A 27,167-nucleotide genomic window follows, 5' to 3' on the forward strand; every position below is an offset into this window, starting at 1 on the left:
ATTGTATTAATTTATTGTTCACTGATAGACAAGTCTGAGCGTTTTTTATTCCTACCCTTTTTCCAATTACTCGAGACACGTTCCATGTGAATGGTCTGTCGGACAAAAACATTCCATCTCATATTAACAATGTGTACTTTAGAGTGGTACACTAAGAGAAGAACTATTTTTGACCAAGAAGCCTTACTTAATACAAGAAAATATTCTCCTGTCGATTTTAAAAATCGTCAAATCTTCAGATAAATAATTTCGTTCTTAGACTCAGAGCAAAAAGTTGTCCAACAGGATGAGATTCTCTTATCCCGAGAGAATTTTCAAGCGTCCTTAGATCTAGAAATAATGTCGTTCCCATAAATTCATGTAGTTTGCGTTATGTCTAGAATTTTATTTCATCAGGACTTTCATTACATAGAATCTAGCACAAAGAGCACAACACTTGAGATCAATTTTCTATACACTTGAATTGATAATGAAAGTGTTCGTCGTGCAATCGAAACAAGAATTCCTCAGTTGGAGATGATGAGGGATCAAATCGGGAAAATGTGAATTCTCACAATCCATTAAATTCTAGATATAATGCAAACTATATGAATTTATGGGAAGACTTATGATAATACTGGATAATTTTTCTCGGGACAAGAGAATCTCATTCTGTTGAGACTTCTTTCTCTCAGTGTGAGCACAAAATTATTTACTAGGATATTTTACGATTCTAGAAATTGACAAGAGAATATTTTCTTGTATTAAGGGGAGACTACTGTGAGTTTTAAAAGTCGTGGGTTATTGGAGTGAAACTTTTCATACGTTGAAGATCGATTATATAGATCTAAAAACGAATAATAAGTGCAAAAAAAAATTTTTTTTATTGTTAGTTTGCCCGAAAACTCTTAAAATGCCAAAAACAGTCCAGGGTCCGCAATTTTTGAGCTACGAATGATTTTTTTTTCTCAAAATTTTCGTTGGGCATAAACTTAGTTCTCAACGAATGGGAGTACAGACCCCGCCTTCGACTCGGCCTGTAAACTTCACATTCGTCAAAAACTAAATTTGGGCCCTTGTACTCTAATGTACTATTTTTGGCCCATGGAACCCTCTCAGAGTCAAAGAACAATTCCCACGAGTGTCGAACCCTATTTTTTATCACAATCCGTGGAAACTGGGATCTCGCACACACAAAGTGTGTGTAAAATTTCACTTTACTCACAAGTGATGAAATAATATATTGTATTACCAGGCTGTAAAGTTTCAGTTTTTCACACGCACGGGTAACACATATTATTTTGTGTGATACCTGCCGAGCTTAATGTTCGGAACGGTCGTGAGGATAATGCGGTTGTTGTCGTGCACGAGTGCGTAACGCGAGGCTTTAGGCACGAGAATTCACTTTACGCACGCTCGTGAACTTTACGTACGCCGCGCGGAAAACAACCGCTTTACGCATACTAAACCGTTTTGAGAGTGGACTTTTCAGGCAGGCATCACAAAAAAAATTTTCTTCGTACATTTCTATTTAAAGAAAATATGTAGGACAAAAAAGCAATAGAATTGCTTGATAGAATCGGCGAAAATCTAATAGAATTCTGAATGAAACTTCAATAGAAATGCACTAGAACTTCTTAATTGCAGTTAAATTTTTTCATACGTAAATATGAAAAATATATGAATTTGACTTGACGTAATTTTGATGAAATAAATTGACAATCACCTCGCCCACTTTCTTTTTCATCCAACACCTAATATTATTATGACAATCAGTTTTGTATTGACAATCGTTACGCATGCACCTGTGAGCATAATGTGAAGATAAGTGTGAACGTCGGGTTTCTTCCTGATATCTTCATAACAAAGTGACAATGTTTTTCTGGAATGAATTATTATATTATCCTTATGTACTAAATCATGAGGGAATCCCGTTAGCAGACGTAATCCTTTGGTATTCCCGACTATAAATAGACCTAGTCTTTGGTCCAAGAGCATCAGGATGAGATCATCGTATCCAGAACTTAACATGTCGCACATTGGGTTATTTTTCCTCATTGCCCTGGCGATGGTCTTCGCCTCCGGTGAGTTATTCACGTACTATAGAGATCTATTCTCGAGAAAGGGAATGCATCAGTTACAACAGATAATTGTTCTCAGATTCTCACTGATTCATTCGAGTTTTATGAATTTGTTTCTGTAGGTATAAATGCTCAACCACAGTGTGGCGTTAATGAGGTTTTGGACGAGTGTCCCGATAACTGTCCACCGGATCCCACAAGACCCCCTAGAGCCTGCATCCAGGTATGAAGAATTTCTCAATACTAGCGCCACCCTATACACTGTTAAAAATTTTTCGAAATTTCATGGATAATATGATACTAATTATCGTGAGAGTGACATTGAATCTGATTTAGCGGAAAAATGGTTATGAAATTTCAAATTTTAGGTAGATTTCAAGGAAATTTACTAGTTTTCAGTGGAAGTGAGTAGGAAATTTTCCAACTGGATTGAATTTTTAATGGAACTTGAATATTCAGAAACAAAATGATATGATTTTTCAATTTTCCTCAGAATTTTCCTGATTTTTCTGAATTTTCGTAGAATAATTGGATTGAAAAATCAAGTATTTTATTGGTTTTCAGATCATTCCAATAGAAAATCAATGGACTATTTGATTTTTCAATTACAAGATTTCCGGAAATTTCAGCAGAAATTAAAGACGATAAAAATTTCCGGGATTTGACACAGAAAATTCAGAATGAAATTTCCACCAGTGTTTCTCTGGTTTCACCTAGGGGCTTATTCTCAACTTGTGTGGGAATCCCCGAATAAAGTACTCCGTTGTACGATTACGGGAGTTTTCACTTGATTTTCCGCCTTTGCTTTTAACGGATAACAGAATGTCGATAATTTTCCAAATTTTTGAACTAATTTCCTGCTGAAAATTGTCGATATTTTTACAAATCAAAGCACATCAATCTCCAGGAAGCGACGATAAAGATCAATGTGCTTTAGCATAAGAAAACATTGATAACTTTGAGCAGGAAATTTGTTTGAAAATTTCAAGGAAACGGTGGCCTTCTGTTACCCCTTAATTCTGTTTTCTTCTGGTAGTATTTAATTCCTGCAATTTCCATTCAATGATTTCAGATATGCAGACCTGCTTGCGTCTGTAGACCCGGTTACGTGAGAATCGTCAATCGCTTCGGCAATCGTGTATGTGAGGTACAACGCCCAGAAGAAAGACCTATATCCCCTGATAATTAAATATAACATATATATAAGGTACATTTTGAATCTATTTTTAGCAAAAAAGCAATTTGAAGCATAAATGCCTGATAGAAGTTTGCGTATCTACGTGGATGCTTATATTTAATGTATATTTCGCCTACACTGAGAGCATAATTCTAATATCTAAAACATATTTATTTGAGACTAGTAATTTTTCTTCAATCGCTTAATTCTCCCAGGCATCCCCATTCATGTGGCCCGAGAAAGGTCTCATGCTTTAAAATATTCTTGGACTCAAGTATGATTTTGTTGGAAATGAACTCACACAATTTGCGCCAAAGAATCGTCAATCTTCGAATATTTATTGTTTTCATGATTTCTTTTATGCACTACTAATGTTTCCATATGTAATATATTCATGATTTAACGACCAAGTATCCCATCCATACAACTTGCATTATTTTAACATATCTTTATTTCGCAGTGATTCCCCACTCGCCAGTTATCATTAATAAAGATACATAATTTTTATTGAATGTTTCTCTCCGTGTATTTTTATATCGTTCCCAATATTATATCAGTAGTGGAGTGATCAAACGGTTTAAGTCAATTCCATTCTAGCGTCAGTTCTTGATGAATATCTCAAATTCTAAAGGAGTTGGCAAAATTTCCTAGAAATCTTTTTTGTAAAGAAAAGTGAAGACTATCGAAAAAGATGTTACAAAAATTTCGCTATCTTTCTTAAATTCCACAAAAGTTATTCAACAAAAACTCAACTGGAAGCTAAGTCGACTTGAACCGATTAACCACTTCACTACTGATATACACTGAAAGAAAAATATAATTCAGTAGTGAAGCGGTAAACCGAGTTAAGTCGATTTTGACTATTCGCCAGTTTTTGCTGAATATCTCGGAATCTAAAAGAGATAGCAAAATTTTTCTCATGACTTTTTTTATAACGCTCTATTGGCTCTACAAAAAAGGTCATGACAAAAATCTTTCTATCTCTTTTAGATTCCGAGATATTCGTCAAAAACTAGCCAATAGTAAAAATCGACTTAACCCGGTTTACCGCTTCGCTACTGAATTCTTCTGACTATACTCCATCACCATCGACTTACAGTCAAAAAGTCCTCAACAATTTTTCATGGGTTACGGTAACTATGGCCGGAGCAGTAACTACTACAATGGAATGTAGTCATTGCAACTATTTTATAGTTCTGCTCACGATAGATTTGTCATGATTACTTTTGAACTTTGGTTAGTTTAACTGCATTTTGATTTGCAAAAATTACGCTTGTGAAGTTATTATAATGTTATGTGCCGCATGCAAAAAAAAATCGCATCGTTCACCAAAATGCCTCAACTATTTTCTTATTGTAAATCGAACTTCAGATTTTCCTCTCAGTGTATTTCCCTCCGTGTAGTGAACTCTGCATTCAGGTAAACGGCGACAGGTCAATCCAATTGCAACATTGTTATATAATCAATATTGAGGAGCGGATCTCTCAATGATGAAATGCGACATTTGCTCATCAACATCGTAATAATTGGATCACGGCATAAAAATCGTCATGTTTGCTGGAGTCATGTGACTCTGTAATGCGTGTCACGGGGCAGGTCAGTGACGCCCCGCAATTTTTTCTTCCCGTCAGATCAGTCCACGCACTTCACGTGACTATATCCCGGTCTCAGAGCGATAGAATTCGAAGGTGAACTAACTATTGTGTTTTGCATTCAATTTCATGTGAGTACCTATTCTTAATTTCACAATTTTCCGTTTCTTTCTGATTTCCCCGAGTTTTACATTTTCAACCAAAAAAGGAAAATTTTGGATATAGTTGTAGGTATTTATTACATATTAAATTATATACTAAATTATATACTATTAATTATATATATGGTGTCCTAGGGGGAACTTTCCACTTTAAGTAGCGGAAAGTTCGTCTTCCCTTTTTGAATCTGAGCATTTTGGAAACTGATTTTGGGCGCGATTGGGCATATGAAGGGGAAGTGCGATCGTATATGGTTGCGTATGTGAGCATCAAACGTGCTGAAAAGAAAAAGAAAGGAAAAAAAATTTGAAAAATGATGAAAAATAAATATTCACTCCTGAAATCAGTAGTAACAGACGAAACGAAAAAAAGGTCAGACCAAAAAAAGTGCTCAGCTCCACAAGTGGAAGGGGAACTTTTCACTTCAAAAAGCACTCTTCAATACCGTTGAAGGAAAAGGATCGCTCATGGGACACCCTGGATAATTAGTATTCAGAATTTTCGAGATAAAAAAAAAATAAGAATATGGAAAATAGAAAACCAATAGATATGTTCAATATTCGGTATTTTAGTCCTATTCTTTTGATTTTATTATTTTATTCTGTCATTTCATTTGCTATTTCCTTTGGTTTTTTATTTTATACCCCTGTCCCTTTGTCAATGTCATTCACAAATTTGTTGATTGACTATATCAGAATCTGTAATATTGCCCGGACCAGGCTGGTAAAAGGTATTTGGATATTTCTAAGCAGCAGCGAAAAAAATTCAGTTGGTTTTTTTTTCCTGCTCAAAAAACAAAGTGTTAGACCGTGTTGTGAGTTCAATGGGAGAGATAAGTAGAATGGTTGTACACTGCTAGAAAACCACTTTTCAAATTTCGAATAAAAAATTTTGAAATTTTTAACATCCACCAATTGATGTAGAATTTATTGACATGTCATTATTGACGAATCGCCCAATTTTTTAGATATTAAGTAGTAATGTCACGACTGCTCACAAATCATCGGATATGAGAAAATACAAGAATATGGAAAATATAAAACCAAAACATGTATTCAGTATTTTCTATTTTCAATCCTATTCTTTTGATTTTATTATTTTATGCTGTTATTTCATTTTTTATTTCTTTTGATTTTAAATTTTATCCCCCTGTCCCTTTTTCATTGTCATTCAACAGCGAAAAAAACGAATGAAGTTGGTTTTTTTATTTTCCTACTCAAAAAATAAAGAGTCGAACCGCCTTGGAGGTCCCACGGGAGAGATAAGTTGAATGATTGTGCACTGCTAGAAAATTACTTTTCAAATTTCGAATAAAAAATTTTGAAATTTTTAACATCCACCAATTGATGTAGAATTTCTCGACATGTCATTATTGACGAATCGCCCAATTTTTCAGATATTAAGTAGTAATGTCACGACTGCTCACAAATCATCGGATATGAGAAAATACAAGAATATGGAAAATATAAAACCAAAACATATATTCAGTATTTTCTATTTTCAATCCTATTCTTTTGATTTTATTATTTTATGCTGTTATTTCATTTTTTATTTCTTTTGATTTTAAATTTTATCCCCCTGTCCCTTTTTCATTGTCATTCAACAGCGAAAAAAACGAATGAAGTTGGTTTTTTTATTTTCCTACTCAAAAAATAAAGAGTCGAACCGCCTTGGAGGTCCCACGGGAGAGATAAGTTGAATGATTGTGCACTGCTAGAAAATGACTTTTCAAATTTCAAATAAAAAATTGTGAAATTTTTAATATCCACCAATTGATGTAGAATTTCTCGACAGTTCATCATTGCCGAATCGCCTAATTTTTCAAATATTCACTAGCAATATCACGAGTGTTCAAAAATTCGGATATGGGAAAACACAATAATATGGAAAATAGAAAACCAAAACCTGTATTCAGTATTTGGTATTTTTATTCCTATTCTTTTGATTTTATTATTTTATTCTGTCATTTTATTTGTTATTTATTTTCATTTTTAATTTTATCCTGCTGTCCCTTTCTCATTGTCATTTAACCGCGAAAAAAACGAATGAAGTTAGTTTTCATTTTCCTGCTGAAAAAATAAAGAGTTTGACTGTCTTGTGGGTCAAACGGGAGAGATAAGTAGAACGATTGCACACTGCTAGAAAATTACTTTTCAAATTTCAAATAAAAAATTGTGAAATTTTTAATATCCACCAATTGATGTGGAATTTTTTGACATGTCATCATTCACGAATCGTCTAATTTTTTAGATATTCAGTGGCAATATCACGAGTGTTCAAAAATTATTGGATATGAGAAAACACAACAATATGGAAAATAAAAAACCATAACATATATTCAGTATTTTCTATTTTCAATCTTATTCTTTTGATTTTATGATTTTATTCTGTCATTTCATTTGTTATTTCTCTTGATTTTTAATTTTATCCCGCTGTCCCTTTCTCAATATCACAAGCGAAAAAAAAATAAAGTTGGTTTTTTCATTTTCCTGTTCAAAAAACAAACAGTTAGACCGTCTTATGAGTCGAACGGGAAAGATAACTAGAATGATAAGTACCAAAAATTAGAATTTTCAACATCCACCAACTGATATAGAATTTCTCGGCAAATCATCATTGCCGAATTACCCAATTTTTCAGACATTCAGTAGTAATGCCACGAATGCTAACAAATTATCGAATATGAAAAAACACAAAAACATGGAAAGTAGAAAACCAAAACATATATTCAGTATTTTCTATTTTTAGTTCTATTCTTTTTACACTCAATTAAAAATGGGTGTCTCACAATTAGTCATCACACTTTTATGGGGTTATAGTGTATAAGCGATGACATCCTGTGTGGCACCCCATATAATCTATATATAAAGCGAATGAATGGCCTGCAAACACCGTTACACTGGGTTTTTTCATTCAAGGGACTAGTGGATACACTCGAAGCTGATTGATAATCTAATATGTCGTACATTCGTTTGTTCCTGTTTCTTACTTTGGCGATGGTCTCCATAGTTGGTGAGATATTCATTCCGCAACATCTGAAATCATTCTCTCCATTCCATTCATTCCACTGACATTGTCCAATTTCTCAAATTCCGGAAGGAAATGATTAAATCACGCATTGGAACTTTTTATGTAGAGATAAACGCTCTGTGTGGCCGCAATGAGAGATTTCAAAAGTGCGGCAGTGCCTGTCCACCCAGCTGCGCAAATCCCGACCCAGGCCCCTGCGCTCAAGTACGAACAAGTATTTAATATTAAAACAAGTGGAAAATTGCTTTCGTCATAATATAGTCAATATATTTTTACTAATAAATTAGCAATTTGCTTACGAATGGAATTTCTATGATGATTTATTTCCAATTGAATTCAATGATTTATTCGCAACGTTGGCAGCCAACATTGCTCCAACTTCGGAAGCAAAATATTCCATTCGAAAGCAAAACAAGTGGGAAATTGCTTTCATCGCAATTTAGTCAATGTATCTTTACTAATAAATTAGCAATTTGCTTCCGAATAGAATTTCTGTGACGATTTATTTTAAATTGAAATCAATGATTCATTGAATTCCACATTGGCCCAACGTTGGTAGTCAACGTTGCCCCAACGTTAAAATTGTTTACCTTTCCCTGAATATTGGTTTCAAAATATTTTTTTTTCATCACTCGTGCGTAAAGTGAAATTTTACGCTCCGCGTGCGCAAAATCGCACTTTCCATTCATTCTGATGAAAAATAGAGTTCGACACTCGTGAGAAATAGCATATTTCGTCACTAGGCCGAAAAAAACTTTTCTGGCGAATATGAGCTGCAATCATATGAGCCAGAAAAGTTTTTTCTGCCCTCCGGCCGGAAAGCGTCAACTTCCTGGCCGCGGCGCCAAACGAAGTTGCCACTTTCCGGCTGCGTCGAGCAGAAAAATAGTATACACACCTTGGCCAGTAAATAAGAAAGCCTCAGATCACATGTAATTGTTGGCCGAGGCGAAGCCGAGGTCGACAAACATGTGATCTGAGACATTCCTTACTTTACTGGCCGAGGTGTGTAATCTACTATTTGTCATTCCGGCCGTGAGGCAGCGCTTCACGCCCGGAATCTCTGCCTACGGCTGTCATGACAAAATAGTATATTTCGTAACGAGTGCAAAAAAGTGTTTTTTGGCGAGTGGGAGGTTTATATCACGAGCCGAAGGCGAGTGATATAATCCCACGAGCTAAAAAACATTTTTTTACGAGTTAGGAACAATATTTTTCATCACAATATGGCGGAAATTGGACTTTTAGGCACGCGGAGCGTGCCGAAAAGTTCACTTTTCGTCACAGTGTGATGAAAAATACTATTCGTCATACGGCCAAAAAAACTTTTCTAGCTCATATGATTGCCGCTCTCGCCTTCGGCTCGAGCTCCAAACTCATATTCGCCATAGCAGATGTTTTCGGCCTAGTGACGAAATATACTATTTTGGCCGTATGACGGACAGTATTTTTTGTGATGACGGCCGTAGGCAGAGATTCGCTTACGAATGGAATTTCTATGATGATTTATTTCCGCTATTTATTTAGCTCCGCTTCGCTCCGCGTCCGTGAAACGCTGCCTTACGGCCGGAATGACAAAAAGTGCTTTGTGACCCTTGGGAGGGTCAAACACTTGCCCTCGGCAAGCGCTACACACCTCCCACGGGGGAAAATAGTATATTGCGCACCAAGGGAGGAAAACAGGGCATTCTAACCCACGTGGATCCCCACGTGATAATCCTATCAGTAAACATGTGGGTTAGGATGTCCGGTTGTCCTCCCTCGTTGGGCACTATATTTCCCGTCATACCTGCCCGGTTAAGTTCGATTTTTCTCTGTAAATGAAAGGGAGGAATGTGCACTGATAGAAAGGATTAGTTATTGTTAAAAAATGGATTCGGTTGGAGGCTAGGGTCTATCCGGTTTTATCAAATGTTCATTCGTTAATAGTTAATAAATGCATATTTGAGAAGCCGTGTTTGACTCGACTTTCACCTTTCCAGTGAACCATTCGTTAACTATTAACGAATATTTATAGTTAATGAATCTCGTTTGAAATAAATCAATCATTCTATCAGTGAGGATCTTGTAAAACAGTAGAAATCCGAGGAATGAAATAAGTCACTTTATCCCGTCATACTGTCAAAAAATTTTGTCCGAAATTTCCCGTACACTCGTTTATTAAAGTTCTGAAACAGAATAGGGGAGGTTGGAGTAAAATAGACACTTTTGACTTTTTTAAAAATGTCAATGACGGGTTGAAATGTTGATAAAATTTAATAATTTTTTTTTTCATTGCAAAGAACAATTCTGTCCCTTTGTGATGAGCCTACACTGAGCTCAATTGATAAATTTGTTTCTCAGTTATGAGTAATTAAACAAAAGTCTAAAATGTCCATTTTACCCCACTCTCTTCTACATAGGATACAAGTTCAGATTGTTTCACAAGTTTAGTAAATGATTGTACACTTTTTAGAAATTGTTATTGAATTTAATTACCACTGAAATTTCAATGAATTTCGTCATTGAAAATTCAGAATTTCGTGGAAAAATCAAAGAGAACAGTGAATTTCAGTGAAACTTGGAGTTTCAAGATTTTTTTCCCCTAAATCGCATTCAGTGTCACTGTCCATGAAATTGAATTAGTAGTCAACAGTCCATAAAATTGAATTTTTTTTCCAACAGTCTATGAGGACGAAAATCGAACTTTCCGTGCAGATATGACGGAAAACACTTTTACACACTCGTATCGAAATATATCATTTAAAACGGATGATGCAATCAATCTCCATTTCGAACTCGGTCAAGATGACATTGGGAAGAATATTTTAAATCACAATTGGATTTATTTAAACAATTACTTTTTCAATTATCTTCGACAAACGATCGGTCACACCCACATATACACGACTAAACATGCATACATACATCCGGACATGGTCTAAAAATTGCATATTCCTGAGGTCAAAATTATCATTTGACAAATACAACGTTCCGTGCATGAGATACTGAATAATAATAAGAAATTATATTTTCAGATTTGCAAACGCGGTTGTTTCTGCAGGTCAGGATTCATGAGGAACTCGAAGGGACAGTGTACTAATACCTGCCCGTGATTTAAAAAGTTCGATATCGGATTTTTTATGGTAATCTCCATTGTAAGAAGTCTAGAGATCGTTTAATCTACCGCAATTTAATAATTTCGTATTTTTTTTCTTAATGTACCCCTGACTAACCATTTCTAATATGATTAAGGGAGTAGGTTAGTGTACTATATTCTAGCTTCGGTGAACTATGACGCATTTCAACTAAAATTGCTGGCATTCGGCAAGTGAAATATATTTTTTTCAATCACATGCTTTCAACTGCATTGAAAGATTGATTAAACTCAGAGAAATTGTTTGTTTGAATTAAATTAGCTTTATTTGAATCAAATAAATGGGTTTATACCAAAAGAAGGTAATAAAGATTTTATTCAAACTTAAACTTGATTTTTATTTGCTTTTTTCTTCACATCAATTGAATAATTTTTGACTTTGGATCTGACCAAGCAGAATGCAATACTTTTACAATATTTGACAGTTATTTGGTTAAAGAAACAATTGCAAAGCCAGGCGGAAATATTTAGCTGTACTAATTCTGTGGAATTATCAGTTTGATAATTCACCCATAGCCCGGAGAATTAGGCGACAGTGGGGTAAAACGCCCCCTTTTTATTTTTTCAAAAATGTTGACAGCTCATTTTTAAATAAAAAGAAATAACTTTTTGTCATTCCGGCCGTAAGGCAGCGTTTCACTGCAGCCCTCATATAGTCATATAGTTCATCATACGGCCAAAAAAAACTTTTCTGACGAATATGATTGCAGCCCTCGCCTTCGGCTCGTGTTGCAAACCTCATATTCGCCAGAAAAGTTTTTTTCGGCCGAATGACGAAATATACTATTTTTTCCATGGAAACTACACTTCTGCCCCTTTAGAATAAGCCTAGACTGATCTCAATTAATGAATTTGTTTCTGAGTTATAATTACACTGAGAAAAAAATTTTCTAATATCTGAAACATATTTTCTTGAGACAAGTAAATTTTCTTCAATTGCTTAATTCTCTCAGGCATCTCAACTCACATGACCCGAAAAAGGCCTCATGCTTTAAAATATTCTTGTACTCAAGTATGATTTTGTCGCAAATGAATTTACTTAAATCGCGTACAAGAATCGTCAATCTTCTAGTCTTTATTGTTTTCATGATTTTTTCGTTATCCACTTCCAATATTGCAATATGTAAAATATTCATGACGTAACGCGGAACGATAGTGATGAATGAAAATTTATTCGAGTTCCGTGAAGTGCACACATTCTGATATTTAAGCCATTGAAAATAATTTACTTCTCTCAAGAAAATATGTTTCAGATATTAGAAATTTTTTTTTCTCAGTGTATCACAAAAAAGTCAACAGGGGCCGTTGTACCCCACTCTCCCATATTCAAATAAAAGTGATGTAAATGTATCACGTGACCCTGAATACTGCACTCTGATTGGTCGAAATCAGAATTGAGAAAATTATCACTAAAATTTTGATTTGAACGTACTTTACAGCATCAAATAGAAATTATCTACTGAATTTTCCTCATTGTTCTTGATTTTCGTGAAATCATTGGATTGAATTTACAGTTACCGTGGATTTCTTCGGAAAATTGTGAATTTTCAATGACATAATTCCTTCAAATTTCAGTGAAACCGTCAATTTATAAGATTGTCCAAGAACTATACTCGAAATTTAAATTAAAAAATCTAGAATACGGTGAAGGCCGTTGAGTCTGATTGCCCCGATGATCTCTTTCGTGGGGCTCGCAAGCGTAAAATGCACATAAAGAATGCGGACTTTATTTAATTGCTCATCAGAGGACTTCACACGGAGAAAATTATTTGGTGAATTTCCATAAATAGTTGTTGAATTTCAAGAACTAGTTGTTAAATTTCCCCAAATAGTTGATGAAATTCAATAACTGGTTAGTAATTGATTTTTTCAATAACTAGTTAGTGGATTTCAACAACTATAAAACGAATAATGTTACTTCCTTTATGAAAATTACTTGGTGAATTTCCACAACTACTTATTGAATTACAACAACTAATTGTTGAAAAAGTCCCAGTTACCAATCAGTTATTGAATTTCAAGAATTAGTTATTAAATATCACCAACTAACTAGTTGTTGAAAAATCAATTACCATCCAATTATTGAATTTTAACAAATATAGAATAAATCAGCAGTAATATAGTGATTGCACCCACAAATGCAGAATGCAGATCGAGAAGATGAAGTGGAAAAATATTGGAAAAATGTTTTGTCTATCATATTGAGATAACAAACATTTTCGTTTCAACTGAATCATCATATCACTCGTACAGACATTCAGATAAGGAGAGCTCCAGGGATGATCCTCACTCTGAACGGCTATAAACACGCATAATTCTTTCAACATTTACATGCAACATTGCATTTTCTAGTATATTAAAAATCTAATATGGCGCACCTGAGTTTGTTCTTCATCTTCGTTTTGGCGACGGTTTTCATCAGCGGTAAGTAAAAAAGAAATTGAAAAAAAATAAATTGCTTCGTGAAATTTTCTGGAAATTTTATTCATCAAAACATGATTTTTACGTGAAACACTATAAAAATTCGTGCGGAGGATACTGATTTCCGTGAATCGGTAGCAATGCATCAAAATTATTTCAACCAACCGAATCTTCACGTGATTGCCATAGTACTTTTTCCACAACTATTTCCCCCATGAATGAGATCGTGAGAAGTTGTTATTGAATCCTTCCATTCATATTCTCACTTTTTCAATTCGTAATTAAATATTAAATTACAATTATTCGTTAAATGGTTACTCAGCATCAAGTGCTCAACGGTGTCCCCCCAATGAGGTCTGGAAGCCGTGTCGTCCGCCCTGTGAAGCAACATGTATCAACAACAATCCCAATCTCTGCCCGGTATGAAAATTTCTGTAATTTAAGGACATCCATTATCCAAGCGGTTCAACTCAGCCAAAAATAGCCTTTTCGGTCTAATCACGAAACATACTATTTCTGTACTGCTTCTCACGATTTCTCGTCTGGGAATTGGTATTACATACTTCCCAAACTCGAAAACTTGAAAATCACTACAGAAAAATATTGTTCCTGGGCTGTTGCGATGGGGTTTTTTTACTCGTGTGGCGTTGGCCTCCGAGCCGTAGGCGCTTCTCACGATTTCTCGTCTGGGAATTGGTATTACATACTTCCCAAACTCGAAAACTTGAAAATCACTACAGAAAAATATTGTTCCTGGGCTGTTGCGATGGGGTTTTTTTACTCGTGTGGTTGGCCAGTCCTCGCCTACGCCTCAGAGGCCAACGCCACACGAGTAAAAAAACCCATCGCAACAGGCCGGAAAAATACTATTTTGAACGACACTTCTGTAGCTGGACTGAACCGCGTGGATATCCTTAAGGTACTTCCGCAGTAAGTATACTTGGTGAAAATTTCGAAATGGTATAAAGACGCAATATTGGATCATATGTTGTTGACCACATTAAAAAGATATTCCCAAAATTTCAAGTTCCTGGTCCACCCCATTTTTGAGATATGCATCGCTAAACATTCAATTTTTGTGTTTTTTCCATTTTTGACGATGTATATCTCGAAAATGGGGTGGACAAGGTACTTGAAATTTTGAGAATAGTTTTTGAATGTGCTCAACAACAAATATGATCCAAAATTATGATCCAAATATTGTGTCTTTATACCATTTCGAAATTGTCACCAAGTATACTTACTGCGGAAGTTCCTTAAAGTCGATATTACATGTGGAAGAATTATGCTTTCTATGCATTTGGAAGAATTATGCAATCCCCTGATTTCAGGCCTGTATAGAAGCCTGCTTCTGTAGACGTGGCTGGTGGAGAAACCGAAATGGTAGGTGCGTTCGAAGATGTTAAAGAAGACTGGGGAGAATTCCAGAGCTTTTATCCTCCCTGTGGATTTCCCACGAGGAATTTAGCCGGTGCATTTGTTATTCTTTTTGAACTGACGATACTAGTCGTTACTCCAATAGATGAAGGTAGGGGAGGGTAGGGTAAATGGACACTTTAGACTTTTTTAAAATTACTAGGGCATTATGCGCGCTACCGCGCGCGACGACCTTCCAGTGAGCGCTGTAGCGCACAAAAATTTTGAATATGCCGTTTTGGGGTTTTCCATTCATAGCTCAAAAACTAAATGAGATATCGACTTGGTGTCTATTGCAATCGATTCATGGGGCAATGGCATGTCTACTGAGTTCTAGAAAATGGGGCTGATGTAGTGTAGACATGTTTTTTCGAAGTTTTAACTACTTTTAAGGCATGGCCAAAAATATTAAAAATGCCGTTTTGGGGTTTTTCATTCATATCTTGAGAAATAATTGAGATATGGACTTGCGGAAGGACATATCCATGAGGGGAGTACATGATCATCGTTGAAATTCCCTCGTACATTTGCATGAGAAATCACATATAAATGAAGAACATTGAAAACGACATTGGCTCTTGTACAGACGATTTCCTTGTCAAAATAAACGGTTATAACTACACGTGGACTGGAGCGTATCTCGAAACAAATGAAAAATTAACATTCTCGTTGACATGGAAATCATTGATTGATCCATCAACCAATCGGAAGACGAATAAAAAGTTGACCATCAAAACAATCATTCATTGTCAATCAACTTTATGATAAAGGATTCATAACTCAGAAACAAATTTAACAATAGACCTCAGTTTAGGCTGATTACAAAGGGAAAGAATTGTTCTTTGCATTGAAAAAAAAATTATTAAATTTCATCAACATTTCAACCCGTCACTAATATTTTTAAAAACGTCCAAAGTGTCCATTTTACCCCAACCTCCCCTATTACTAAAAATGAAATGGGGTGGAATGTTTTCTGTAGAAAATTCCTCACTATTCCTTCAGCAGACAACTACAAATAAAATGAATAGCTTTTTTTCTGATTCATTTGTTCAGAAGGTAATTGCTTCTGTTTAATGCTATTTTCCGTCGGTCTGGCCTCCATTTCCACCTTATTTCTGGTCTGTACATGTCTCAAAATCGAGGGTGTCCCGCAGCTCTACATATATAGAAACCCTGGGCGGCACTACCCAGAAACGCGGAGGCTGGTAAAATAGCCAATAATAACTGATGAAGATATTTTTTGCTATTTAAAAGGTTGCAATGAATGTGGAAATGTATAACAATCATAAATTTTACACTCCATTCAATTATGGACCAACTGAAAATTTGAAAAATCTTAAATTCTGGGGTCGAAATATTTTAAGAATTCCGTAAGAAATTTGAAAGGCCGAATCGGTATTTCAAATATTTTAAATATGCAGTATTACTATAACGAATAATATCATTGAAGAGAATGCTCTATGGTTGATTTGAGAATACAACGTATCCAGAAAATTCAGGCGGATCTCTCGGACTTTTGGCTGCGGACTCAAATTATTAAATTATTGAATAAAGGATGTTCAGTTATTTATAGAAATATTCTGTAATAGTTGATGAAATAAAAATACTGAAGAACAAAACACCTGGCGCGATGGAAGGATTCGGGTGGCATTCTCTGCTGGGATTTTTGGATATTTTTCTCTCAAACATTTGAATAATATTCGAATATTTGAATTTTTATTGCTTCATGGTGGTGTATATAGCTGTGACCGATATTCTCGAGGACGGAATTCTTAGAATGAACACCTTGAAAATGTTTTTGAAAGACAGAAAACTCGTGAAATGATATATGACGAAGACATTTCAATATTGGGAAATCATTTTGATAGATTTTCAAAATCTGTAGCAAAGTGGTAGAATAGAATGAGTACCAAATCACAATTAGGGTCTCAGGAGGGCGCTCATGAGAACAACAAAGTGCTCATGAGAAAAACAAAGTTGTTTGAGAAGTACGTCTTTACTTACATCAAGAAACTCGTGGCTAGAAAATTTTCAAGGGCAACATATCTTGCACTACCAAAAAAAAAAACTTTTGCCAAGAAATGTTGTATTTGTGCTGAAGACGAGGACGATTTTTTGAAGACAAGAAACCGATTTCTCAAACCAAGTAAAATTGAATTAATTCATTTAAAAGTTTTTAAGCCTCAATTCTAAAATATTTTAATGTAAAAACCACCTCAATTGATTTGAGAATTTGTTTTCTTGATATCAACCAATTGTCCTCATCTTTCGGACAAGTGAAAAGTTTCTTGACGTAAGATTTTACTTTCTTAGTGTGCGATAGTGTGCGCTTGGTAATTTTCGAGCCATGAATTTCGTGATACAAATAAAGACGTACTTCTCAAAAAACTCTTGTCTTCTCAGTGCAGTGACTGTGGATACGTATGGATTTCCTCAAAATAACCAGATGCCCTCCATCAGATTACTAAATCAAATGGAGAATGTGGTAATCACATGCCTCATGTTTACAAAATTTCATATGCTCTACTTTGATATAAATGAAATTTGTTGTCTAGATACACCTTCTTTATGTTTCCACAGATGTATTTTATTTGTCTTCTATGACACTTTTTTTATGGTTTCATTCTTTACGTGACTTCTCTCGGGTATATAACTCCCCATGATCGCTACATTATACCTCGGAGTTTGTACATACAGGCGCGCTGACAACATTCAACTCTAATTCTGCAGATCTGGAGATTCATTACATTTTTCTGGTAAACTCGGAGATTAGTCCGATAGAAAATCAAAATTAAACTCCCGAAACTTCCAGTGTGATCTCTCCTGCCTGAATTACTCTTTTTGGAATCTGGAAAAGATATTTCTTCACCATGATTGACAGAATTATTGTCCTGTCGATCTTTTTAGTTATATTAATTCGTTTCACATCAACTCTTGCAATCAGTAAATCCGTCGATGAATGGTTTGAAAACAGTGAACAGTCATTAAGCAGGAACGAGGCGCTTATCAACGCATGTTTGATGTGTTACAAAGAGGAGGAGATGGAAGCAGGTTAGTGACTACTAACTATACAATTTGAAATCAAATGGAATCTGTAGCGAAGCGTACGGAAGAAATGTTGAAACATCTGAGATCACAAATAATCTTTTGCGTCGGAATTTTTCGTGTTCTCATCTTCATCATGCGCACAATTGCTTAATTCTTTCCTCTTGGTTTTTCATTGACCATTCGCTTTAATGAAGATCATGGACTTCAGTGGCTGTTATCGGCCTATTTCGGCGAATGACATAAATTTTAATTTCCTATTATTTATTTTTAACGGAATTTGTTGCAACTTTCAAGGGACTTGCAACTAGCCATCGCCCGGGGTCCTTCAGCCAAGTATTTACATTTTATGTACCTAATAGTTGATACATAAAGAAAGAGTCTGTTTGCGTGTTCATTTTGACGGATGAGCATCGAGAAATTGAAGATAGTTTTTACAAGATTGAGTGCATGATGAGATGGTACAGTATAAAGCGATGATATGAAGACTGAGGAATTACAGAATTTCACCATTTATTGTATTTCCTATCATTTTTCTAACGGGACTCTAAAAATTATGGTAATTGTCGGACCGTGAAAGCTGCATTACGATAATTTTTTAAGTGTAGACACGTCTTAATTTTCGCATTTCGGTAATTTCTAAACATCCGTTTCTGCACGGAGAGAAATGTTTAGTAAAAATTACCGAACTCACACTTCGCTCACCAATTACGGAATCGGCTCAGAAAATTTAAGTGACGGTATCGTAATTTTTCAGCGATGATTCAGATAAAAATTACGAAACGCTCTGGAAAAATTCCGTGACAGTTCCGTAAAATTTCCTACAACCACATTTCGCTCCGAAATTACGGAAAAGATACGTAATTTTTATTGAATATTTCTCTCCGTGTGAGGAAGTTTTGGAAGAAAGATGATACATTTTTGATTTTTTGAATGAAGAGATGTCAATTCTTCAAAAATAAACGAGATTTGCATGTCTTGGGAACGTGCACATGGTCTAGTCATTAGATCTTGGTGAAATCGTATGTGTAAGTACAAGTGCGATGGGTTTTCCACGAGCGTAATGTTGGCAGCCCGAGACGAAACCGCGGGCTGCCAATCTCACGAGCTGAAAAATGTCGCCGCATATGTGTCTTAACTATATTGTTTGTCAGTGTTGTTGCATTCAAAGGGTACCGAACTGTACCCTTTTTCGTTAAGGGGAGTTATAAATGTAAACAAATGCTTTTTTCATACAAGTAAAGACTTCATTAGTTAGAAATAGAATCATTGCTTAGGTGGCAAAGGACAAAAAATTACTGATGTGTATGAATTCTCAGTTCAAATCAAATGAACCGTTTGTTTATTTCTAATTGATTATCTGCTTTTAGTGAATGCACTATTTATTCCATATATACGGAGAGAAATTGTTTACAAAATTTCTAATGCTAACACGGGAAAAGAGGTCCAAAGTGACGGCCAGGAAAAAATTCCAGTGCCGGCACTAGAAATTTTATTGGGGAAAACGTGAATTTTTCCCAATATTTCTGTGAAAATTTCACAGAAATCCCCAGAAATTTTACCAGAAATAGGGGAGGGTGGGGCAAAACGGCCCCCCTTCAATTGTCAATAACTTGTGAATGACATTGTGAAAATTCCCAGTTTCAACTTCATTTTGAAGATAATTTTTCATTCTTCAAAACGAGCTCTAACTCATCCCAATCGGATTATTGAATCGGAAAATATTGACGATTGAAGGGGGGCCGTTTTGCCCCATCCTCCCCTACCAAGAAATTTTACGTTAACAGAGCTAGAATTTTTCACAGCCGGTGGATTGTAATTTTTTCCAGTACTCGTACTAGAATTTTTCTAGAAAATTTCTCTCCGTGTAATTGAAGCTTTATTATTTGAATAAATATAGGAATTTAAAAGGAAAATTTCAAATGAAGAGTTTAATTTGTTTAATTTTTTCAAGGGTTTAAGCCTTAAGCGTCTTGAGTTTATAAACGCATCAAGGGGCAATTGGGAATTTCGATCGGTTATTTCATAAAAACTTTCTATGTTCATACGACCATTTCCATGCACATGATAACCATTTCTATGGACATGGTAGGCATTCCTATGTAACATAGTAAACATTACTATGAAACATAATAAGGATTACTATGTCTTACTATGTAGAGACAGTTGAAAATCCTTTTTCTATGTTACCACAGTAATTTCTCCTATGGTCATGGTAATGTTTACTATTTAATTCTCTCCGTGCACTTGATTTCATCGATTACAATGGATCCATCTGTAATTTTGACGCCATTACATCAGTAATTCTGGTCCCTCTAGCAAATTCGACTCTCAGCTCCGCCCTCACGGCAACGAATTTTCTCGAAGCATTCGAAGATATCGAAAAATCCGACGTATTTCAAATGATCCAGCGAATGCCGAAGGGTGCAGCTGTCCATGTTCACCACGAGTTCATGGTTCACGGGGATTGGCTCTACAATGCATCATTCGAGGATAATCTGTACATCTGCGATAATAATGGTCAATTCGTATTAAAATTTTTGGCAAAACCAACAAAGGATTGCAACTGGAAGTCCATGGCAAAAATGAGAGAGAATCCGGTTGTTGCTCGAGCTCTAAACAATCGTATCTGGAGGAAGATAACAATGCTCGTGAAAAATCCCAGCAGTGCGTACCCGAATTCCCATGCTGCCTGGATCAAATTGAAGGATATTTCCAATTTCATTGAGCCACTGATCAGTTACAAACCTGTGGCCGAGGCTCATCTCTATCATGGACTTAAAGAGTTGTATGATGACAGGGTTAGTTACGTCGAGTTGAGGTCACCAATTCCAACACTTTATGATCTCAACGGAAAGACTTACAGCAAACATGAGGTTTTAGGTATCTTGGAAAATGTTACAGAGAGGTAAGATCAATTTAAAATCAATAAAGATAGATCGGTTGCATGATTTTTTTTCACGACGTGCTTTTAATCAAATCAAATGATGATGTACGAGAACAAAATTTAGAGAATCTCGAGAAGACAAAACTGCTAATGATCGCTATTTTTTCATCTAAAAATTTGGAGATTTTTTCCCATTTTGTCTACACTGAGAAAAATAATTTCTAATATTTGAAACATATTTTCTTGAGAGAAGTAAATTATTTTCAATGGCTTAAATATCAGAATGTGTGCACTTCACGGAACTCGAATAAATTTTCATTCATCACTATCGTTCCGCGTTACGTCATGAATATTTTACATATTGCAATATTGGAAGTGCATAACGAAAAAATCATGAAAACAATAAAAACTAGAAGATTGACGATTCTTCTACGCGATTTAAGTAAGTTCATTTGCGACAAAATCATACTTGAGTACAAGAATATTTTAAAGCATGAGGCCTTTCTCGGGTCATGCGAGTTGAGATGCCTGAGAGAATTAAGCAATTGAAGAAAATTTACTTGTCTCAAGAAAATATGACCCTTTGGCTCGGGGTGAAAAAAAAACTTTTTCAGTTTTCACTTTTTCCACATACTTTTGAGAGTTCTGAATAGCCCGTCGCTTAAATAGTTGGAATCAACGTTTACCTGGCTAAAAAAATGACGCAGGAAAAATTGTTGGCATTTGAAAATACCGAGGATTTTTTTCAACGGCTACATCGCACGACTCCTTGACCAATCAGAATTGAGGCTTAGCGGCCAGGCAGTTTCGAGACATTCCGATATAAAACAACTTCACGTTTCTTTCATATTTAATAAATAAGAATCAAATCCTGAAAAAGTCTCATGCAACCCCAGAATAAGAAATCAATCAAATGAAGACATTTTCAGCTTCAAGAAACAACACCCCGACTTCATTGGTGCAAAAATAATTTACACGAGAAGCAACCAGAAGAGCAAGGGAGAATTCCTCAAGTTCCTCGACGAAGCTGTGCAGTTGAAGAAGGCTTACCCCAATTTCCTCGCAGGCTTGGACTTCACGGGTCAAGATGAAGGAGCACCGCATCTGATACCGTACATCGAGGATCTGAAACAGGTTAAAAAACACATGAGGCTCTTTTTCGACGCTCGAAAGACGAACTCGCCGGACCCGAGTGAGGACGAGAATTTGTTGCAAGCTCTTTTACTCAACGCGACGAGAATCGGCCACGGCTATCCGATTATAGATCATCCAGAGATGTTGGAATACGCTAAAAACCACAATACTGCTGTAGAAATTTGTCCCATTTCGAATCAAGTCCTGAGGGCGGTTGATGACATTCGTACTCATCCAGCATCACAGCTACTCGACGAGGGAGTCCCAATGGTCATTGGCAACGACGATCCAACTGCTTGGGGTGCCAAGGGACTCAGCTATGATTTCTACGAGGCCTTCATGGGCTTCATGTCCAAGAAGGCTGATCTTCGAGCCCTGAAACAACTCGCTAAAAACTCTATCCTCTACAGCTCGCTCTCGCCGGAAGAAAAAGCCCGGGCGTTAGCCATGTGGCAGGAGAAATGGATTGATTTCATCAAGGAATACGTCGAGGAAGAAGCTAGGAAAAGAAAATAGATGAGAGGAAAAAGTGACTCCAGTCGAGGCCATTCTAACACGCATTATGTGCCTGATTTATTTTTCCTGGGTCTGTTTGAGGGAATCGACTATTGAATGTTTCTTCTGTGGTCTCTTGAAATTTAAACACGTTTTAGACTAAAGTATGGAGTTTTTTTTTCAATTGTAAATAAAATATCGTATTGGACGCTAACTGATTATGTCTTTTGATCGAAAGTATGTTTTTACGCACGAAAAAGTTTAAGAGAAAAACTTAGCGAATTCGCTGGACAATTCTATTGGATTTCTATTGAGATTTCTATCAGTTTTGGTGTTTTCTATTGGTTTTGGGTGAAATGTTCAATATAAAATATTCTATAAAGAAAGTCAATGGAATTTAATTTTTCCGGAAAACTTATTCTATTGAGATATTTTCTATAGAATTCCTTCGAGTCAAATTTTCTCATTTTTTTCATTTTATTTTTTTTTATTTCATCAAGAGAATCAAAAAATAAATCTTGGAAAATTTGAGCCGAGACAATTCTGTAGAAAATATCTCAATAGAATAAGTTGTATAGAAGAAACGAGTTCTGTTGAATTCTTCGGTCAAAACTAAATGAGTGTGACTAAGTCACACTCATTTAGTTTATTCAATTTTATTATTTTGGCTTCATCGGAGGTAAGTTGTTCTCATTCAAAATCTGGAAATCGATGATCATCAAAGTTTCAAAGATTACAAAGTTTCCATCTGAAAGAAAAGAAAATATAGTAACTTATTGAAAGCTTATCGCTGAATTAATTAGCATCATTTGGGCTTTGTTATCAAAGTAATGTTCTGGCAATAGTGAGTTCTCAGTCCTTGCACTTGTGACAATGAAATCCAGATTAGTAATCTTAATATAGCAGTGGGGAGGCAGAGGAAATTTTCCAGAGATTCGGGTGCGCACAATGATGAGGCACGTAAAGAGGAAAATATGTCTCTTCGACATTGGGATAATAAAAATCGTTTTCCTTCCAATCTCCGTCAGCAGGATTCTCCATCATCCTCAGTGACTATAAAAGCATGTAGTATCTCAAGCGTCAACATCAGTCCGGATATTTCACCATATTGAGAACCTAAAATGTCGCGCATCTGTTTCTTTCTCATCTTCGCTCTTGCAATGGTCTTCATCGGAGGTGAGTCATTCAAGTTTCAGAATGTAAAGTTTTGCGGAAAACAATTCAGTACAATGGTGCAAAGACTTGTACACTGTCAAAAAATTTTAGCTGAAATTCCACGCTAAAAATACGCTTTTCAGAAATTTTTATCACACTTTTATTCCACTGAAATTTCAAGGAATGTCATCATTGGAAATTCAGAATTTCGTGGAATAATCAAGAGCTTCAAAATTATCGGGTATTTTCCGATAGGTTCGTTGCAAACAAACGAAGGAGTCAAGTTCTTCAGGTTAAAAAATGCTTCGCACTCGTGATTTTTCTTGAAAAACTTGACGGCTTCGTTTGTATGCAGGAAACCTTGAGGAAAATGCCCGATTAATTTTGAAGCTCATGTGGTATTCGGGGGATTATTTTTCCAATCCAAATGTCGGGCAATATAATTGGACCATGAGACGCAACTCACAATCCTCGGATTACCACAATTGAATTCAATCTGTCAGTTTGACGAGAGGTTAATTCGACTGCATGATGTTTGGTTTTTTATATAGCAACTACCAGAGAAAATTATCAAAAAATTATCAGTTGAAACTCTGCAGCTTGTACCACGTGATGTCGAATGGGCCAATTACCCGATATTTGGGTTGGAAAAATAATCAATGAGAACTGGAAATTTCATTTCGATTACTCCATAAAAACTAGCAGAAATCGGAAAAATTCCAGTAGATTTGTTGTTGAATACTTAATTAATTGAAATTTCATCGTAATTCAGCACTGAATTTTCAGTGAAATCTGACATTTTATGCCTTTCTCCCCCTTAAATCGCATCCAGCGATTGAATTGTGAAGTTTCAATGGCGAAATTCTTTGAACTTTCAATAAATCTCCCACTTGATGAAAATTTCCAAGAAGTGCACTTTTTTAGTGCAGTAGATGTAGTGGTGTAGGAGAATATGTTTTACGTTTACCTTTTGCTATACATATTTACTTGAGACAAGTAATTTTTCTTCAATCGCTTAATTCTGCCAAACATCTCAACTCACGAGGGCCAAGAGAGATTTCATGCTATAATATTCTTGTACTCAAGTATGATTTCGTTGCAAATGAACTCACTCAAATCGCATAGAAAAATCGTCAATCTTTAAGTTTTTATTGCTTTCATGATTTTTCTTTGTCCTTCCAATATTTCAATATCTCTCTATATTATAAAAATCCAAATCGACTTCTGGTGATAAAAATTTGCTACTCGAAATTACGGATCATAATTAAAGGTCACAGGGGTCGAAATAAGGGTCAGATTAAGGGTCACAAGGGTCAGAATAAGAATCATGGGGGTTAGCGAGCAAAGCGAGCAGGGGGTGTAGCCCCCTAGTGTAATGCAACGCAGAATGATAGTGATGAATGAGACTTTATTCAAGTTCCGTGAAACGCAAGCATTTAATCCATTTAAAAATAAGTGACTTCTCTCAAGTTAATATGATCTACATGTTAAAAAAATTTTCTCTCAGTGTCTAAATAGAATCGAATCGTGAAACTTAACAGACGAAGTTAAAATTTTCTCGAGACATATTTTGTAACTGAAAAACATTCTGACGGAGAATATCCCTTTTGACAAGGTTTCTAGAATTCCATTACACGGAGAGAAATTTTCTAGAAAAATTCTAGTACGAGTACCGGAAAAAATCACAATCCACCGGGTGTAAAAAAATCTAGTGCTGTTAAGGTAAAATTTCTTGCTATTTCTGGTACAATTTCTGGGGATTTTTGTGAAATTTTCACAGAAATACGGGGAAAAATTCACATTTTCCCCAATAAAATTTCTAGTGTCGGCACTAGAATTTTTCTAAAAAATTTTTCTCCGTATAGAAATCTTGACTTTCTCCAAATGTCTCATGCTAATGCAGAGAATACAAAATGTACAATAAAACTTTTTTGGGAATCTTGTTGCAGAAATAAGAGCTCAGAGATGTCCTCGTAATGAGGTCTGGAGTACTTGCGGTACTCGCTGTCCACCATCTTGTAGAAATCCTCGTCCAATCTGTACTATGGTATGAAACTCCTGCGACAGGATCTCAATATGATTCTACCTGAAAGAATTTTCGTCAAAAATCAATTTGCTAATTTCAGGACTGCCGAGTCGGCTGTTTCTGTAGAAGGGGTTGGTTGAGGAATAACCGTGGCATCTGCGTCAGAAGATGTTAGGAGATTACCTGAAGACTTTGAAATTGCCACTCTCTTCACGAGCCTTCCGTCTTATTCATTGAAATGCATTATCATATTTTCGAAGTTATTCTAGCCCGTATGTTTTTATGGATGGAAATAAAGATATAATTAGCTCATGTGTCAGATGTTTTCCTTCAATGACGTACTTTTCTGTAACAACATCGAGAGATATTATTGATGAGCATATATTTCCTCATATATTCAGTAGCCGGTCACTAAGCAGTGGCGATGCTCGCATTTTTCAACTATAAAACGTGTGATTCTAAAAATCAGCAGAATCATGCGGCTTCTGAATTTGTTCTTCATTTTCTTCGCTTTGGCGATAGTTTCCATTGGCGGTAAGTTATCAAATTTTCAATTAAAGGGGGTCCGCACTGAGAAAAAAAAAGTTTTCTCCGAAATACGTCTTTACTTGTCCCAAAAAAGTAACGGCTGAAAAATTTTCAAGAGCAAAATATCTCACACTGAGAAAAAAAGAAAGATGTGGACAATTGATTCGTAATAAGAAAGCGACTTCTCAAACCAGGTTAAGCGCCACACAGAAAAACCTAAACGCAAATAAAAACATAAAAATCAGAATTTAAAGTAAATTACGTTTATGTAACCGTAATTTACGAATGCGAAATGGTAAATATTGTTTATTTAATCATAATTTACGGCGATTTCTATAGGGTGTCTTGTATGCTGTGAAGAAAAGTTGGCTGAATTGTCTGGAAAAGGACCGTGAATTCGATTTAAGGAGAACAAGTCAATAGAATTTCACATTTCTCTAAAAGTTCACGTAAAATCCCAATTTTTTAGGGGCAGGAAGACAGAAATTCCACAATTTACATGAATTTGCAAGTGAAAAAGCCAATGCACTGCAAAATTTCCTTGTATTTACAGGAAATTACTTTAAAATTCTCTGAATTCCAGGAATTTTGAAAGAATTCTCTGAAAATCCAAAGGGATCTGGAATTCAAGGAGAGATTTATGGAAATTTTCCTGATTTTTCATCACTTTTCCCGGAATAATTAAGCTGAAATTTACAGTTCCCACTGATTTTTCCATAAAATTATGAATGTTCAATGACAAAATTCCTTGAAATTTCAGGGATTTTTTTTTAGCATTGTATGTTCAGCAGAAAATTTAAACGTTTTGAATAGTACAATTCTTATAACCATTCAGGGATTTCCAATAGGAGAGATGCCGATAGAACGGAAACCTATGGGCAAAATATAAATTTCTGTGAATTCCCC

General features: G+C 35.5%; 3 protein-coding genes and 1 pseudogene across 4 annotated transcripts; all 4 read left to right on the top strand.

The window, feature by feature from the left end:
* Positions 1–2,002: 2,002 nt before the first annotated feature.
* On the top strand, positions 2,003–3,317 carry LOC107048606 (venom serine protease inhibitor). The gene is made up of 3 exons (XM_015271847.1): positions 2,003–2,063; positions 2,183–2,283; positions 3,133–3,317. The coding sequence occupies exons 1-3, from the start codon at positions 2,009–2,011 to the stop codon at positions 3,247–3,249; spliced, it is 273 nt and encodes a 90-aa protein (XP_015127333.1). The 5' UTR covers positions 2,003–2,008; the 3' UTR covers positions 3,250–3,317.
* A 1,560-nt stretch (positions 3,318–4,877) lies between these two features.
* Positions 4,878–11,455, top strand: LOC107048607 (chymotrypsin inhibitor). Of its 2 annotated transcripts, none has more exons than XM_015271848.2 (4): positions 4,878–4,960; positions 7,907–8,000; positions 8,125–8,222; positions 11,036–11,455. In XM_015271848.2, the coding sequence occupies exons 2-4, from the start codon at positions 7,946–7,948 to the stop codon at positions 11,111–11,113; spliced, it is 231 nt and encodes a 76-aa protein (XP_015127334.1). In that variant the 5' UTR covers positions 4,878–4,960; positions 7,907–7,945; the 3' UTR covers positions 11,114–11,455. The 2 variants fall into 2 exon arrangements, with proteins under 2 accessions (XP_015127334.1, XP_015127335.1); XM_015271849.2 differs by having other exon boundaries at positions 7,914–8,000.
* A 6,406-nt stretch (positions 11,456–17,861) lies between these two features.
* LOC107048558 lies at positions 17,862–22,573 on the top strand (annotated as a pseudogene).
* Positions 22,574–23,644: 1,071 nt separating this feature from the next.
* On the top strand, positions 23,645–26,047 carry LOC107048609 (chymotrypsin inhibitor). Its single transcript, XM_015271851.1, has 3 exons — positions 23,645–23,728; positions 25,657–25,754; positions 25,834–26,047. The coding sequence occupies exons 1-3, from the start codon at positions 23,674–23,676 to the stop codon at positions 25,906–25,908; spliced, it is 228 nt and encodes a 75-aa protein (XP_015127337.1). The 5' UTR covers positions 23,645–23,673; the 3' UTR covers positions 25,909–26,047.
* The last annotated feature ends 1,120 nt before the right edge of the window (positions 26,048–27,167 follow it).

The sequence above is a fragment of the Diachasma alloeum genome, unplaced genomic scaffold, assembly GCF_001412515.2.
Source record: "Diachasma alloeum isolate Michigan unplaced genomic scaffold, Dall2.0 Dall_scaffold_00195, whole genome shotgun sequence".
In the NCBI taxonomy this organism is placed as follows: Eukaryota; Metazoa; Arthropoda; class Insecta; order Hymenoptera; family Braconidae; genus Diachasma; species Diachasma alloeum.

Bases quoted from the DNA above. Each gene is read 5' to 3' on its own strand.
- LOC107048606 (XM_015271847.1), top strand. From the start codon at position 2,009: ATGTCGCACATTGGGTTATTTTTCCTCATTGCCCTGGCGATGGTCTTC. The intron at 2,064-2,182 runs GTGAGTTATTCA...TTGTTTCTGTAG, and splicing joins GGCGATGGTCTTCGCCTCCG to GTATAAATGCTCAACCACAG. The intron at 2,284-3,132 runs GTATGAAGAATT...CAATGATTTCAG, and splicing joins CCCCTAGAGCCTGCATCCAG to ATATGCAGACCTGCTTGCGT.
- LOC107048607 (XM_015271848.2), top strand. From the start codon at position 7,946: ATGTCGTACATTCGTTTGTTCCTGTTTCTTACTTTGGCGATGGTCTCC. The intron at 8,001-8,124 runs GTGAGATATTCA...CTTTTTATGTAG, and splicing joins GGCGATGGTCTCCATAGTTG to AGATAAACGCTCTGTGTGGC. The intron at 8,223-11,035 runs GTACGAACAAGT...TTATATTTTCAG, and splicing joins ACCCAGGCCCCTGCGCTCAA to ATTTGCAAACGCGGTTGTTT.
- LOC107048609 (XM_015271851.1), top strand. From the start codon at position 23,674: ATGTCGCGCATCTGTTTCTTTCTCATCTTCGCTCTTGCAATGGTCTTC. The intron at 23,729-25,656 runs GTGAGTCATTCA...ATCTTGTTGCAG, and splicing joins TGCAATGGTCTTCATCGGAG to AAATAAGAGCTCAGAGATGT. The intron at 25,755-25,833 runs GTATGAAACTCC...TGCTAATTTCAG, and splicing joins CTCGTCCAATCTGTACTATG to GACTGCCGAGTCGGCTGTTT.